This window comes from Paramormyrops kingsleyae, chromosome 15 (assembly GCF_048594095.1).
Source record: "Paramormyrops kingsleyae isolate MSU_618 chromosome 15, PKINGS_0.4, whole genome shotgun sequence".
Taxonomy (NCBI): domain Eukaryota; kingdom Metazoa; phylum Chordata; class Actinopteri; order Osteoglossiformes; family Mormyridae; genus Paramormyrops; species Paramormyrops kingsleyae.
In genome coordinates this window covers 12383516-12398903 of record NC_132811.1, presented here as the reverse complement: position 1 = coordinate 12398903, position 15388 = coordinate 12383516, and the positions used below count along the sequence as shown (strand labels likewise).

The window sequence follows — 15388 nt, the reverse complement described above, 5'->3', positions numbered from 1 at the left end:
TTGGTGTATTTTCAACACGAATGTTATAAACATTCACTTTATGAACAGTTCACTTCATTTTCATTATAAAGCGGGATTTCTTCCTTCCGTATATGACTGTTATAGCATAAAGGATACACAGCCTGTGGTTTTGGTTCTGTTGTATTTCACTAGCACAAACTGGAGAATGTGAGATTAGGCAGCAGGGCTGTGGCTATCGCTCCACACACACACACACACACACACACACACACACACACACACATACACACACACCCCCGCACACACACACATACACACACCCCCACACACACACCCCCACACACACACACATACACACACCCCCACACACACACCCCCGCACACACACACATACACACACCCCCACACACACACCCCCGCACACACACACATACACACACCCCCACACACATGTGCAGATTTCGTACTTCATGTAATCGTGTATGTAAACAGTTAATACACCAGCATAAGGGGTGGAATAAATAAAGCAGAACTGAATAAACAGAAAAATTATAATTAGTCAATAATAAGCTATAAATAAGTTAGATGGTCTGTCAGTTAAAAGTTCAGATGCACTCTTCCTTCCGTATAGCAGAATCCCATTGAACACTGACTGAAAACATAACTTACAGATTACCAAGGTTCTCATTTTAGTCTTTTCCATCAAAAAGACCTTGGGACGCTTCCGGCAGTGGTTAGTATGTCATGGGGAAGCATGCTGTGCATAGCACAGTGACCCTAGGAGGCGTCAAGCACGTTCAAGCATGAGTGATTTCCTCAAGGTCAGCCACTCGAAAGGCACCTGGGGGCGCTCCTGGCCCCTTCCGGCAAACTCTGCTGTCTTAAGTGAACCTTCTCTTAAGAAATCTAAAAAAACACTGAAAAATGCTGCCAAAAACAAATGAAGGATAACTTTTTTTTTTTGGTAATGACCAGTTGAGCAACAGCAGCAACAACAGCATTCCCCCAGAGCAAGATGATATTTTAAGAACTTATTTTATTGAGCAGATCACATGACTATACCACCGAGGGAGGGGCTTATAGAAGTCATAATATTGTCAAATTCAGTAGAGCTGATGTGCAGGAAAGGTCACAGAGGTGCATCATGGGAATTCAAAAACCACCCCAACTGCTAATACATGCTGCTTCATATTATATATAAATTATATTTTCTGCATAAACTTTCTATTGCCTCCTTAAAAACAATATTGTGCTGTCTGGGCTGTTGTGCTGTGTTATCTAATCTCAAGGTTACCGACAGCCCGGGAGACGAGCATCTGGGGGGAGACATATTACCAACCCAATTTCGGCAGCTCAAGCGATTCGGTTACTGCCGTGCTTGACGGAGAAGGTAATGTTGGGGAGCCAGACAGCCGAAATATTAAAGATTTGAAAAATACCCTCCTAAAACATAGAAGAAAAATCAATATTAAACTTTCCACGGCAAAGAAAAAAAAAAATCATTTGTAGCACAGGTTGCATTCTCACAAGCAACCTGAAGATGGCAGTACTACCCCATTATTTTGTCATGCTCATTGAAGATTTGTGAACTACGGTGCTGCTATTTACAACAATCAGCCATAACATTAAAACCACCAGTCTAATATTCTGTAGGTCTCCCTCATGCCACCAAAACAGCTCTGACCTGACAAGGCTTGGACTCCACAAGACCTCTGAAGGTGTCCTGTGGTATCTGGCACCAGGACATTAGCAGCTTTTCTGTTCAGTCCTGTATGATGTGAGGTGGGGCCTCCATGGATCGGGCTTGTTTGTCCAGCACGTCCCACAGATGCTCAATCAGACTGAAATCTAGGGAATTTGTAGGCCAAGTGAATACCTAGAATTCTTTTTAATGTTCCTCAAACCATTCCTGAACATTTTTTGCAGTGCGGCAGTGCGGATAACAGGGAGTACTGTTCCCATGAACATGTTCTTGTCTGCAACAATTTAGGCAGGTGGTACGAGTCAATGTAATATCTGCATGGATGCCAGGATCGAGGGTTTCCCAGCAGAACGTTGCCCAGAGCATCACACTGCCTCCGGCAGCTTGCCTTCTTCCCATAGTGCATCCTGGTGCTTACAGCAGTAGACAGGGGTCAGCATGGGCACTCTGACCGATCTGGGGCTATGCATCCCCATATACAATAAGCTGTGATGCACTGTGTTTTAACACCTTTCTATCATATCCAGCATTAACGTTTTTCAGCGATTTCTGCTACAGTAGCTCTCCTGTAGGATCAGATCAGACAGGCTGGCCTTCACTCCCCAAGTACATCAGTGAGCCTTAAGTGCCCATTACCCCATTGCTGGTTCACTGGTTGGCCCTCCTTGGACCACTTTTGGTCGGTACTGACCACTGCATATCGGAAACCCCACAAGACCTGCTGTTTTGGAGATGTTCTGACCCAGTGGTCTGGCCATTACAATTTGGCCCTTGTCAAAGGCCCTCAGATCTTTACACTATAAAGTTCTTCCAACACATCAACTTCAAGAACTGACTGTTCACTTGAATAATGTATAATTTCACCCTTGACAGGTGCCATTATAACAAGATAACCAATGTTATTCTCTTCACCTGTCAGGGTTTTAGTGTTACAGCTGATTTGTGTATGTATTTGTATTAAATGCACAAAATAAATAAATTAGTTTAAATATTAATCTTTACATACATTATCAATCAACACCTATTCTGCTGGATATACAAGACTAACAAACATCCAAAATGGATATGCACAACCATTAATTCTACTTTCCGTACAAGTATTAAGGAAGCATTCCTCTTGCAACCTCTTACTCTGAACTGTATCGCAGCCATCCTAGGGCATAAGTCAGCAGTACGCACTGGACAGCATGCCAGTCCATCGCAGGGCACATACATACTATTGGCAATTTAGCAATTAGCGTAACTCTGGTGTATTGCAACAGCAATAAAGGGTTTTTCATCAATCAATCAATGCATGTCTTCTGACTGTAGGAGAACCTGATGCCACGCAGGGAGAACATGCAAACTCAACACACATCGAGTGCGAGGCAATACTGCTACTGGCTGAGCCGCCCTATCAGTGGCCCTATTGGACTTTGGTCGAACGCCTATAGCAGCAAATAACTTCACAGACAGCGTGAAGGGTTACGCTATTTATAGCAATATAACACTGAGCTAACATTGCATTTACATATTTCGCAGACGCTTAAGTCCAAAGCAGCATACAGGGTAGGCAGATAGTAGATTGCAAGCATTCAAGCTGTCGAGGAGAGTCCTCTAGGTAAGAGTGCAGCTAGGCTGAGCTCACAATGAACACCCAGGTACGAGTGTAAGCAGTACTGGAGCTACACAGCAACTACACAACTTTACATAACCTTTAACAATGTAAGAACTTAATAAGACTCAAGGGCCAGTAAATGCAATTCAAGAAACGTTCAACAAACAATTAGGTTAGTAGAGGAATTCATGGAACTGATGGGTCTCAAGGTTTCTCTTAAAGGAAACCCTACAGGCATCAGCCTTGACCCTGCAGCAGTACCCGAGAACCCCTGCCCTCAGCTTCTTGTGGCGTTCATCTCCACCTCCTTACCTCCTGTTGAGCTGCTCCATTTGCTGCACAGAGCCGGATCTCTGGATGCTGTTGGACTGGCCAGCCGTGCTGGGGTGCTGCCAGGTGGTGGTGCGGTTGATGTGGTCCACGTAGAACACGCGCCCGTGGCTGTCGATCCGAGCCTCCCAGTCTGCAGGAACGGGACAGGGTACGAGATCCCAGTGAGGGTCAACAGCCTGGAAGGCGCATCCAACCCCCAGGGGGTCAAAGGTCAGGTGTGGAGAGCCAATCATCATCCCGATGCAGTAGCTAGGCAGTGCAGCAGTTAAGGAATGTGGCAACAACTTGATGGTAGCTGGTTCAGATCCTCATGCTGGTTTTGCTGTGGTACCCTTGTTCAAAGCTCTTAATGTGAATTATTCTAGTAAGATGTCCAGTGTAGGCAAAAATAAAACTTTAAAATAAAAGAATCAAACAACTGGACCTAATTGTGGACATTGCCAACATGGAGCTAAATGAAACACACACAGTATAGTCAGCAAACGACTAACCGTACAGAGTATATTCCACTAAAAATCTACTTATACAACTAGATATTTACTTCAGGATTTCAGCACAATGATGCCAGAGCTGATGTGTGGTTCAGTAGGTTAAGTATGCTGTGCATGTATTTGGAAGGTTAGTAGTTCAAATCCTAAACTCAACAGAATGATATCACTGCAGGGCTGGCTCTATGTTTGCCAGGGTCCTGAGCAGAGCTTTACTTGAGTGGCCCCCCTACTAAGAAAACCGATGATCATTTCACTTTATTCATAATGTAGATAATTCAGAGGCCCTAGACACATTCTACTTAACCCCCAATTACTGCAGGTACTGGCTGACCCTAACCCTTCTTAAAAATGTATGTTACTTTGGATAAAAGCTTTCATCTAAATGTAAAGATGTCTGCCTTTCCCCATCCATCCATCCCCATCTTCTGTACCTGCTTTTCCTATTCAGTGTCACAGGGGTCCAGACCCTATAGGGCAAAGGCAGGGACCAACTCAGGATGGGGCGCAAACCCACTGCAGGTCTGCCGTTATCCAAATGCAAATGTTAAATGTAACACTGTGCCTGACCGTCGATCCCCAGCCTGGTCACCACTAGCATGTGTCCTGAAAACCGTTGGAAGGCTCACCGGCAAAAAGAGGAGCCCGTTGGGCTGTGCCAAATTGGGTTAGAAGCCCAATGCACCACGGGGTGCCTGGATGCTCCATTAAAAATCTGATGCGTAGCTGGTATGAGGAGGAGGAGGTGGAGGAGGAGAAATGGCTCTTAGAACTAAGAAACGAGGTTACGAACTCCCCCGCAATGCCTCGACTTATTACGGCCGGTGTGGAAAATGGAAGTTTGTAGGAATAAGAAACGTAGTTTTAAAAGTGCCCCTGTACCCTCTTCTGCACCCTGCAGGGAGGACATGTTGTTCGTTCTGAAAGCTTCCTTTCTATCGGACTCCGGAAAAAAAGAAACGGGCATTAACTTCTTATGTCAGGCATGAAGAAGAGCTCAGTGGCGATCAGAAACTCCATTCAGTTTTATTTTGTTCCCCTAAGCCACAGAGAGATGCTGCCTTTGGCCGGACGTTTCAATATTCGACACACGGAGCAAGAATGAGTCCATATATAGAAATGCACAATTAGTGTGGTCTAATGGGGCTATGAACGGGGGTCTTCAGGAGGCTGGGGGATTGTAGACAGGCAGGATGTAAATGGCCATCATTATTAGCCAGCCAATAAAAGATGCATTTGCCCAGGGGCTTAGATTTGGGTATGAACGATAGGGACATGTCCCTACTTCTATTGTGGGAGTAGTATGTGTTTTGAGGGGGCGAGCAAGGGTTTGGGGCTAATTCCGTCTCCAACAATGCTGAACCCAAACCAATGGCCTTCAATTTGCTGGATGTTTAATGTGGCCGGTAGTGTTGCTGGGTGATGCGGCAGTTGAGGGTTGGGGGAAGTGGGTGAAGAGGCAGCGCTCTGTCGTGATGATCTCAGATTCCCAAGAAATGAAGTACTGTGATGATATGGTGATTGATTTTATAGGAGATGCAGGGGATGATGGGAAATGGGGGGGGGGGGGGCATGTGCATCGTGGCGTAAAGTCGAATGCCCTCGCTGGGGTGCACTGAAAGGGACAATCTGTCAAGCGCCAAAGGAAGACGGGTCGACTTCCCCTCATGACTCATTCGGGATTTATAAGCACTTTCAGCACAGGCCCGTAATTTGCCCTAAAAAAAGCCACAGCAGTGAGCGTTTCCCTTTCTCTGTGGTCAGCAGCTGTCAGTGTCCCTAGGATGCTGCTGTCGGTTGGTTCTTTATTTTTAGCCCTTTGACTGGATGCCAGATTCAGAGTTACAACCAAAAAAAAGCCCATCGCTCCCCCGCACTCCGCTTCTGACGCGGGATGGTCCAAACGGTTAAACGAGGGGTGCCAAGCCATCGCTAAATGGCTTACGGCCCATGTCAGGTCCGGGATGGCCCCATCCCACCCGTCGCCGGAATCGATCCTGAGTCCACTTGTTATATATTTAGACCGCGGCCCCTGTTCTGCCTCTCAACTGCCTGTCACCATGGAAACTGAGAGCCCAGGTCCCAGATGTGATAGATAGGCCAAGTCCAACTCATCCAGAGAGAACGGGCTCCGGAGAGGGAGGCAGGCATTGGGACTTCAGAAAGCGCTTGTCTAATGGTCCTTATCTGCAATAACGCTGAAAGCTGAATTCCTCACTCTGAATAAACGGTATGTCACGTCAAAGCCTGAGATAGCTGAGGATGGCTCACGTTACAGAGTCCTTCACCTTCTCTCTCTCACTAGGTGATAGAGTCGCGCACTCCCTAAATCATTAAAGCATATTTCACTTGCCGAATTCACTCGCACCTGTAACTACATATCTCAAGCATCTAAGCCTAATTTGAAAATATTAATGCCATCCAGGGTGTCCCCTGACACGTGCCATGCACTTCCCTTCCCAGGATAGGTTCCAAGCTCACTCTAACTCTGTAGTGTATTTCCTTGCTTTTTAAATGCTGTAAACCTGAGCTGTAAATATAAAGAAATGAATCATAATTGTTACTGCAATGCAGAGATTTTTTTTTCTCTCAGATATCACAGTTATAGGTTGAATACTGTTATTGCTATGCAATACTTATGAAAACAATGACTAACACCATCGTCCGCAGTCAAGGGATGAAGTGAAATGTGATGAATCTGTGATTCAGAGGTTTGAGCATCAGAAGACCCCCTCCCCCCCCCATTAAGAAACTTTAAAAAAGTCTTTAGAAGGCCTTTGAAAAGATCCAAAGTTCAGAAATGTGTGAAAGAAGAGGAGAGCCAAAATTCCAAAACACCACTGTGACATCACTTTAACGCATCCTTGTTGAGGGCGGCATGGCAATGCTCACTTGGTGGCAGTGGCTCGTCGACCATGGGGTAGTGGTGAGAATCTGGTCGCAGCGTGGGAAGCTGACTGACAGCAGGGTGGCTGCAAGGGAGGGGACAATTGCCTGCAGGAACAAGAGAAACACGGCGGCAAGTGGTCAGGCGATTCAGGATAGAAAAATACAACATGGCTCACATGACAAGATACAACAGAATATACTCATTTACTACCATGCATTTAGCTATTTGGCTAATGCTTTTATCGAAAGCGTAATTAAGAAAAAAAGCTGACAGCCCCTGTAGCAAATGGGGTTAAGGCTCTTGTTCAAGAGCCCAATGGTAACATCACTCTGCCAACAACAGGATTTGAACCAGCAACCTTCTGGTCACAAGCACAGGATCTCTAACCCATAGGATCACACATGGTGCCGTTTCAGTCCCAACCAGATTAGGTGCAAATAAACAAAGACCAGAAGAAAAATCACCTGTCCAGGATGAATGAATGAATGCTGCATCCTTCCAAAAATTAGTTTAAGGGGACCTTATGCTCATTTACCTCTTAGGCATGAATAAACAAATACCTGAGCAGGACTCACTGTTCCAGAGTGAATGCTGCCAGAATCCGAATACGGTGGTGTGATACATTATGGTTTTAAATCCCCCAAGATAAATCCCCCTCTGGAACCCTGTCAGGATTAACAGTCAGATGAACATTGGGATCGAAACCAGGATCAGACTCTATATCACTATTTGGATCAGAAATTGGAGTGACACTTGGATCAATACTGGGGTCAGCACTCAGGTCAATGTCTGGATCAGGGCCTAGATCTGCACTTGGAGCAAAACTTATTGCAGCTAGATTAGCTCTTGGACTATTGCTTTGATCAGCAGAGGGGATTGCAGGGCTGAGAGGTCCAGTGGGGAGAATACAGCAGTGAGGGAGCTAAAACTACATCCAGCTGGTTAAGATGTAAAAAGGGTTCTTTCATAGCACAGGTGCCAGTGGGCTTCAAGCCCAGCACTTTTTGTCTGACCACCAAACATTTCCATTTACTGGTTCGTGGTTTCAAATACATTATCATGCAACCTGTTTCCAGCGACAACCAGAAGGTTTGGCTTCCTTGCAATGTCCTATAAGTCTCTCAAAAATGCCTTGGATGTGTTAATTAGGAAAGTGTACATGGGAAACGATCTCATCAGCGGAGGAAGCGCTGTTTGCAGGCCCGTGTGCCGGCTGTCATGAAGGAGCTTCTTCAAGCCATTCGTTAGAGACGTAGCCATATTTCGGAATGGGGTGGGCATGGCTGTCTCGAGGGGTGGGCACCCTCCAGACTCTGGCTGCTGCTCGCTTTGCTCCCTAACTCCTGCCGCTGCTCGCTTTGCTCCCTGACTCCTGCCGCTGCTCGCTTTGCTCCCTGACTCCTGCCGCTGCTCGCTTTGCTCCCTGACTCCTGCCGCTGCTCGCTTTGCTCCCTGACTCCTGCCGCTGCTCGCTTTGCTCCCTGACTCCTGCCGCTGTTCGTTTTGCTCCCTGACTCCTGCCGCTGCTCGCTTTGCTCCCTGACTCCCACTGCTGTTCATTTTGTTCCCTGACTCCTGTCGCTGCTCGCTTTGCTCCCTAACTCCTGCCGCTGCTCGCTTTGCTCCCTGACTCCTGCCGCTGCTCGCTTTGCTCCCTGACTCCTGCCGCTGGTCGTTTTGCTCCCTGACTCCTGCCGCTGCTCGCTTTGCTCCCTGACTCCTGCCGCTGCTCGCTTTGCTCCTTGACTCCTGCCGCTGCTCGCTTTGCTCCCTGACTCCTGCCGCTGTTCGTTTTGCTCCCTGACTCCTGCCGCTGCTCGCTTTGCTCCCTGACTCCCACTGCTGTTCATTTTGTTCCCTGACTCCTGTCGCTGCTCGCTTTGCTCCCTGACTCCTGCCACTGCTCATTTTGCTCCTTGACTCCTGCCGCTGCTCGCTTTGCTCCCTGACTCCCAAAGCTGTTCGTTTTGCTCCCTGACTCCTGCCACTGCTCATTTTGTTCCCTGACTCCTTTCACTGCTCACTGTGCTCCCTGACTCCTTTCACTGCTTGCTTTACTCCTTGACTCCTGCTGCTGTTCACTTTGTTCCCTGACTCCTGCCATTTTACGCCCTGACAAGCTCAGATTTTCCCCTGCTTCTTCCATGTTGCGTGGCTCTCGGTACTATCAAGCCCCTGAAAACCCCAAACATGAGGGAAACTGCCTTTCCAGCAGACCTGCTCTGTGGAGAGATACACTGGTGTTACTCCTGACATCATGCTGCACATATTTAAGCTCACCTGACTGAATCATTTTCAGTCACTATTTCAGTCACCATTCTCTGTGAAGTTTTCACTGGTTTTCATAAAAAAAAACATCTTCAACTTACTTTTGCAAAAGCAGCACTTATTTTCATGGTGTAAGTTGGCCAATAAGTACTAATGAGGATGTTTGCTGGAGAAGCAGGCTGCATACAATGTGACTTGCAGGAACAGAAGCTGAAACCCCCCCCAGGTCTGTCATCATGACATCCTAACAGGCAGCTCTCCACCATCCATCCATATTTCCTTACTTCCTTACCCCACTTACCACTTACCAGTATCAGTGGTCACCAACTGGCGGACTCTGGCCCTAACCTGGAACAACAGCTCCTTGACATGTGAGAATGATGTGCCAGAAAATTCTCCGTCCCCATCCACAGGGAATTAAAGGCGATGTAAAGCTGTTCCGCTATTCAGGGGCAGTAAAATATCTTGGCAAGAAGAAAAATGCTACTGCCACAACCCCCCCGCCTAAACCCACCCCACTTGGTCAGCAAATGTAAGGACGGGTCCTCCCCACTGCCTAACCATAAATTTCAAAGCCACCCCCACCCCCGTTGGCAAATATTACCATTACCGCCAGCACTAGACCTAACGTGAATTTTACCCGCATCCCTCTGGCATCAGAGGTGGAAAGTTCAGGTACAGAAAGTGTAGATACAGACCAAGGTTTTATTTCAACCAACCAACAGTCAGAGTACTCAACTGGTTGGCTGAAACAAAACCTTGGTCTGGAGTTGTCGTTTCTGGACCTGAACTACCCATCTCTGCCTGGTGTAAAAACACCCATGAGCCAAAACATTCTGACTACCCAATATGACGAGAATGTTGACTATCTTGGACCACTCTGAGTAGGTACTCACCACGGCTGACCACGAGCATCCCACAATCTTTTCCATTTCAGAGAGGCGCTAACCCAGTAGTCTGGCCGTAACAATTTTGCCCTTATCAAAGCTCTTCTGCATCAAACATGCCAGCTGCAAGTGCTGAATGTTAGCTTACCGTCTAATATATCACAGACCTTAATATGCACAATTTTTATGAGACAATCAATGTTATTTGCGTCTCATGGGTGAAGTCATAATGTTTTGACTGGTCTCTGTATATATTCCTTCATATAATTTATCAGGACAAATGGAACAAAGACGTACTGTCCTCTGACCAGATTAAAGTTCATTTAAAACATGAAACCACCCTTTTGAAGTCCATTAGCTTTATATTTCCAATGAAAATTTCCAAAGTGGTCACGAAGATAGCTGGAACGCGACCCTGTTTTTTTTCTTTGATGTACTGGGAAAAAAACACTCAAAACGAACAAACCAACTAAGGAAGTAGCGAGATAAGTGTGGCAATCTGTAGATGCTGCCATGGAGACAGAGCCGAGAGCGGCTGCTGGGGGGTAATAAACTCAGCAATGATCGATTCACCCCCCCCCCCCCAAGTCTTTTACCTGTCTGAACTTAACTTTTTATTTCTGTTCTTTCTTCTATTCATAAGTTTCTATTTTGGTTCAGTTTTACAGTGTATGACTGTGTGCCCTGCTATGGACTGGCATCTGCGTTGTGTCCAGTGCATCCCTGCCACCCTGGGCTGGGTATACTGGCGTCCTGGTAACGCCACTGAGTTGCGAACATCATAAAGAAAAGTGTCACTTAAACTTAAAGAACATTTTCAGGGTGGGAGTCCATCCTTGCAGCTGTACACCAAAGACCTCACTTTAATGCTCGTCTTACCTATTATTTTAACCTATTTTGTTCATTTTAGATTTCATTAACAATAATACATGTAATACACGGTGCAGATATTGGTCGTTTCGTTGAAATGGGTCAGGGAGTTTGAGGATTCAATCAGCGCAAGGTGACAGAAGTCAGTCGCACGTCTGCCGGGAGGAGACCGCCTGCCCGCGAGCTTCTTTACTAATTGCTTCTCTCCAGCGCCACGACAAGAGATGAGGTCCCTGCCCTTCGTGACCCACTTGCAGTGAACAAACAGGGCTTCACAATGTTCTGTCTCCATTTATAAAGCATTTTTTTTGCTTATAAAAACAGACGGGAGAAAAATCATCAGGGCTCTTAATAGAAAATCAGAGGACAGGACAGCAAGATGTGTTTAAATTCTTTGTGCCAGTGATTGTAGTTACCAGAGTGATTTCACCACTGGGCCCTTGAGCAAGACCCCTAACCCACAATTGCTCCAGGAACTGACTGAGCCTGCTCTCCCAATTGTAGGTCACTCTGGGTGAAATCATCTGCTAAATTAACACAAGTATGGATAGTGAGCATGTTCTCTTCCCATTTGTGCTGTGCCTCAGGGTATATTGTTACTAGATTGCCTATAGTGTGTGTGTGTGTGTGGCTTGCAATAGTGGAATTTCTTTGGCTGTGTACCTGTACTCAGCATAATGAAAATAAAGTTTAAACTAAGGTGATCTAACCTAACAGACCAGCACCCAAGACTGGATGTGTTGTTTCTCAGGTCCAATTCAAAAACCCACCTTGGGACACCCCCGTCCCACCAGTGTAGGGACTGTTTGTGGCCAACTGGGGACATGCAAATGAGTGGTACCAGACACGGCTGCAGTCAGCGTCCTATGCAGTGTGTCCCCTGCCTTGTGCCCTGTGCTTCATCATGATTGTTTGCTGGATAAATGGCTAGATCATAGAAGGATGGATATAATATTAACTCAGTGACAAAAAACGTTAAGCACCCAGACGGAGTGGTGTAAATGAATTGAATGTGCATGTGGTGAAAGGTCATGTGACTGTATCGCAATGATCATAATATCAGATGAAATGACCAACAGAGTTGGCAGTATAGGCACACTGTTGGTCCCATGTCAGTAGGGGGCGACACGCAACCAGGCCTGGATACATGCAGCGGTACGGTGTGGAATGGAGTCATACAGCTGTTATATCCTCTCCTGTGGCAAGTCGGACCACAGGTGTTGAAACAGGCCCTCGAGATCCTCCAGATTGACACTGGGTCTGAGTTGACGTCTGAACTGATCCCACACATGTTCAACTGGGGAAAAATCGGGGGACCTGGCTGGTCACGGGATGACCTCAACATGACGCAGGCAGTCCATGGACACGCGTGCTGTGTGTGGAAGGGTGCTGTTTCAGGAGGGGCAAGACATGCGGACGCAGGATGTCACTGACGTACCACTGTGCCGTCTGGGTCCCCTTCATCACTAACAGAGATGACCTGAAGTCATACCCTATGGCTGCCCACACCATGATGTCATACCCTATGGCTGCCCACACCATGATGTCAGGAGTAACACCAGTGTATCTCTCCACAACATTGACAGGATTGGTCCTCTCCCCTCGGCGGCGCGATATGCACACACAACGGCTATCCGTGGTAATGCAGAACCGAGATTCATCCCTGAACATGGTACGATGCCACTGGTCATCAGTCCATGCCTCCCAGTTACGGAACCACTCCAAAAGCAGCCGTCTCTGCGTTATAAATGGGATGGACAACTCGTAGTCTGCTTGATGCCAGGGGTGTTGCAGAGAGTCCCAGGCACATGTCATAGGGATCTGTAATTCTTGGTGCACAATACGACAATCCTCCCTTGGTATGATCTGTCTTGGGCTACCAGAACTTTCACAGTGTGAATGGATGCCCTCACGTGCCCATTGATTGGGTGACTGTGACATCTGCATACCCCACATGCCGGGCAATTGCATGATATGATCACCTGGCCTCCCGCAAACCCGCAGTGCGAACCCCTATCTCCATCAAGTGCTGTCTAATGCGTCTACAAGGCATCCTCTGTGTCTAGATGCACCAGCTCCTTGCAAATCGAATCATTTACATAGCCATCGCTGCTCTGCATGTGTACCAAATTACACCGAAATCGGACCATTACTTCTGGGTTTTGTTCGCTTTTGTTACATGCACACACACAGGCTCACCTTCGGTCTGACTGCTGGGCCCGGCCACTGGGGACTCCCCACTTTCCGTGCTGCTCCTGGGATAGCCATCAGTTGAGCCTAGCTCCCTCCGCCAGCAGGGGGCGCTGTCTCCTAGCCCCCCCGGGCTCTGTGAGTCAGCCACCGACTCGAAAGCGCTGCTCTCATCCTCCTCGTCCTGCGAGGAGAATACGTTGCTCTCAGAGAGGCGGGCGCTGTCCGCCGAGGAGAAGCGCGGATGTCCGCAGGGGTGGCCGCGAACCTCATGGCATGATGGACTGTAGCAGGAGGTGCTGTAGCAGGAGGTGCTGTAGCAGGAGGTGCTGTAGGAGGTGTCACAGAACTCACACTCGCTTTCCCGCAGCAGCCTGGGGGAGGCGCCCTCACCCTCGCTCTCCAGCAGCTCTGACAGCTCCTTGACGGACCGACTCCGGGGGAGTCCCTTTCCGCAGGGTGCCTCCGCAGCATCCGTGGCCTCTGAGCCTCCGTCCTCCTCGTCCCCGTCTGGCCTGAGCGTGGGCTCCTCAGGGCCCAGCTCGCTGCCATCCTCGGGGGCCTCCATGTCGCACTGGGCGGAGGGCAGGCTGTAGAGCAGCCGGTGGATGCGAATGTAGTGGGTGCGTGGCGTCTCTGGTTCCCCACAGGATGAGGCAATCACCGTCTCCAGCTCCGACACTGGGAGTGAGCACGGCCGGCTCTTACGCTTAGGGGTGTCCCGCATGAGGGGGGAGCTCTGCTCCCCGTCCTCGTCCCCCTCGGCCGTGGTCGACTCATCGGCCTCCTGCACCTCGGCTCTCGTGCCCGTGTCCTCAGCCAGGGGGTCTGGGATGACCACTGACCCCTGCTCCGTCGCCCCCACCTCTCCTGACTCCTCTGACTGTCTGGCCGGTTCCTGATCGTCCTCCTCATTCTGTGGAGTGGGTAACACTGGGGCCTCAGCCTCCACATCGCTTCCTCCTTCCTTCTGTGCCTCCTCCGGGGGGGTGTCCTCTGGCTGGTCCTCGTCGGCTGCTGCTGGGGCCACATCCTCCTCAGCGGGCCCCACAGGGCCGACCTCCTCCGGCAGGGTATCCGGAGGTGGAATGGAGGTACCCGCGTCTAAAGTGTTTTCGTAGGTGGGGGGCTCAGGCATCTCGGGGTCCAAGCTCAGTGCGTCACTGGCTGGAGGCTCATCGGCCTCTGCCGGGACCTCCACCTGCTCCTCCGCCCCCTCCTCCACCTGCTCGCCTGAGGGAACCGCACAGTCGGGCTCAGAGCAGACGGACACCTCCTCGTCATCTGCCAGAGAGGAGTACAGTTTACCTAAAGGCACTCAGACACTCAAAGATGATGAACATTTATTAATGTCTGCCACATGCCCATGCAATCCAACATACACTCAGTGACTCATTATCCTAACAAGCCTCTTCATTTTATCATATTCCTATTACCCATTAATTTATTCATGCGTGGTCAACATTCTTCTTTAAGACTATTAAACATGAATATGACTTGAGGACACTGGTTTAATTAATAGCAAAACAGGCATAATTTTTCCAAAACAAAGAACACTGTGTTGCAAGAAACTAAATTTATTGTGAATCCTGTGCTAAAAATGCGAACAGTGTGACATACGATCACTAAAAAAAGCTCTTTCTGCGCTGTTGTTTATCGCTCCAAAACAGCCCTCACTGAAGGTCACTAGGTATGAATATCTTTTACATCTTCCGTAATGTCAGTGTCAGATGCAGCCGCTACTCCAGCTGCACTGCAGAGAACCTTGGGAGAGACTTGGCCCGGATAGTTATGATTGCGCAGAGGATCGTGGGTACCAAGCTCCCTGATCTGAACAATGTTTATGCCAGCCGACTATGTAGGAAGGCTAGCAACATCATCAAGGACCCCACCCACCCGGGTTACAAACTGTTTGCCCCCCTCCCATCGGGCAAAAGATTCAGGACCATCAAGTCACGAACAAAGAGACGGAGAGCAGTAGCCTTCGTCACACTCCTTCCCACTACAGAACACTGACCATTAATCACTTCCACACGTCTGTATTGCTGCTGATATGCACTTGGTCACTTTAATCACATTGACTGTAAATACCTATAATCTGTAAATAATTTAGGAGACTGTAGACTGTGTGCACTGTAGACTGCACTAGCGAATATATTTTTGATATTTTATTTTACTAATAGCTATCTTAGGTTTATTTAT

General features: G+C 48.1%; 1 protein-coding gene across 3 annotated transcripts in view; it reads right to left on the bottom strand.

Moving 5' to 3' along the window:
* The window catches only part of LOC111854418 (E3 ubiquitin-protein ligase HECW1), an 82441-nt gene that overhangs the window by 20708 nt on the left and 46345 nt on the right, over window positions 1-15388 (bottom strand). For 2 of the 3 annotated variants that reach the window (XM_023832341.2, XM_023832342.2), the window contains exons 11-13: window positions 13196-14470; window positions 6974-7075; window positions 3573-3723 (exon numbers count right to left, since the gene is read on the bottom strand). In XM_023832341.2, coding sequence (XP_023688109.1) covers window positions 3573-3723; window positions 6974-7075; window positions 13196-14470 — 1528 coding nt within the window. The remainder of the gene's footprint in view (window positions 1-3572; window positions 3724-6973; window positions 7076-13195; window positions 14471-15388) is intronic. The other variant, XM_072699832.1, reaches the window with a different exon arrangement.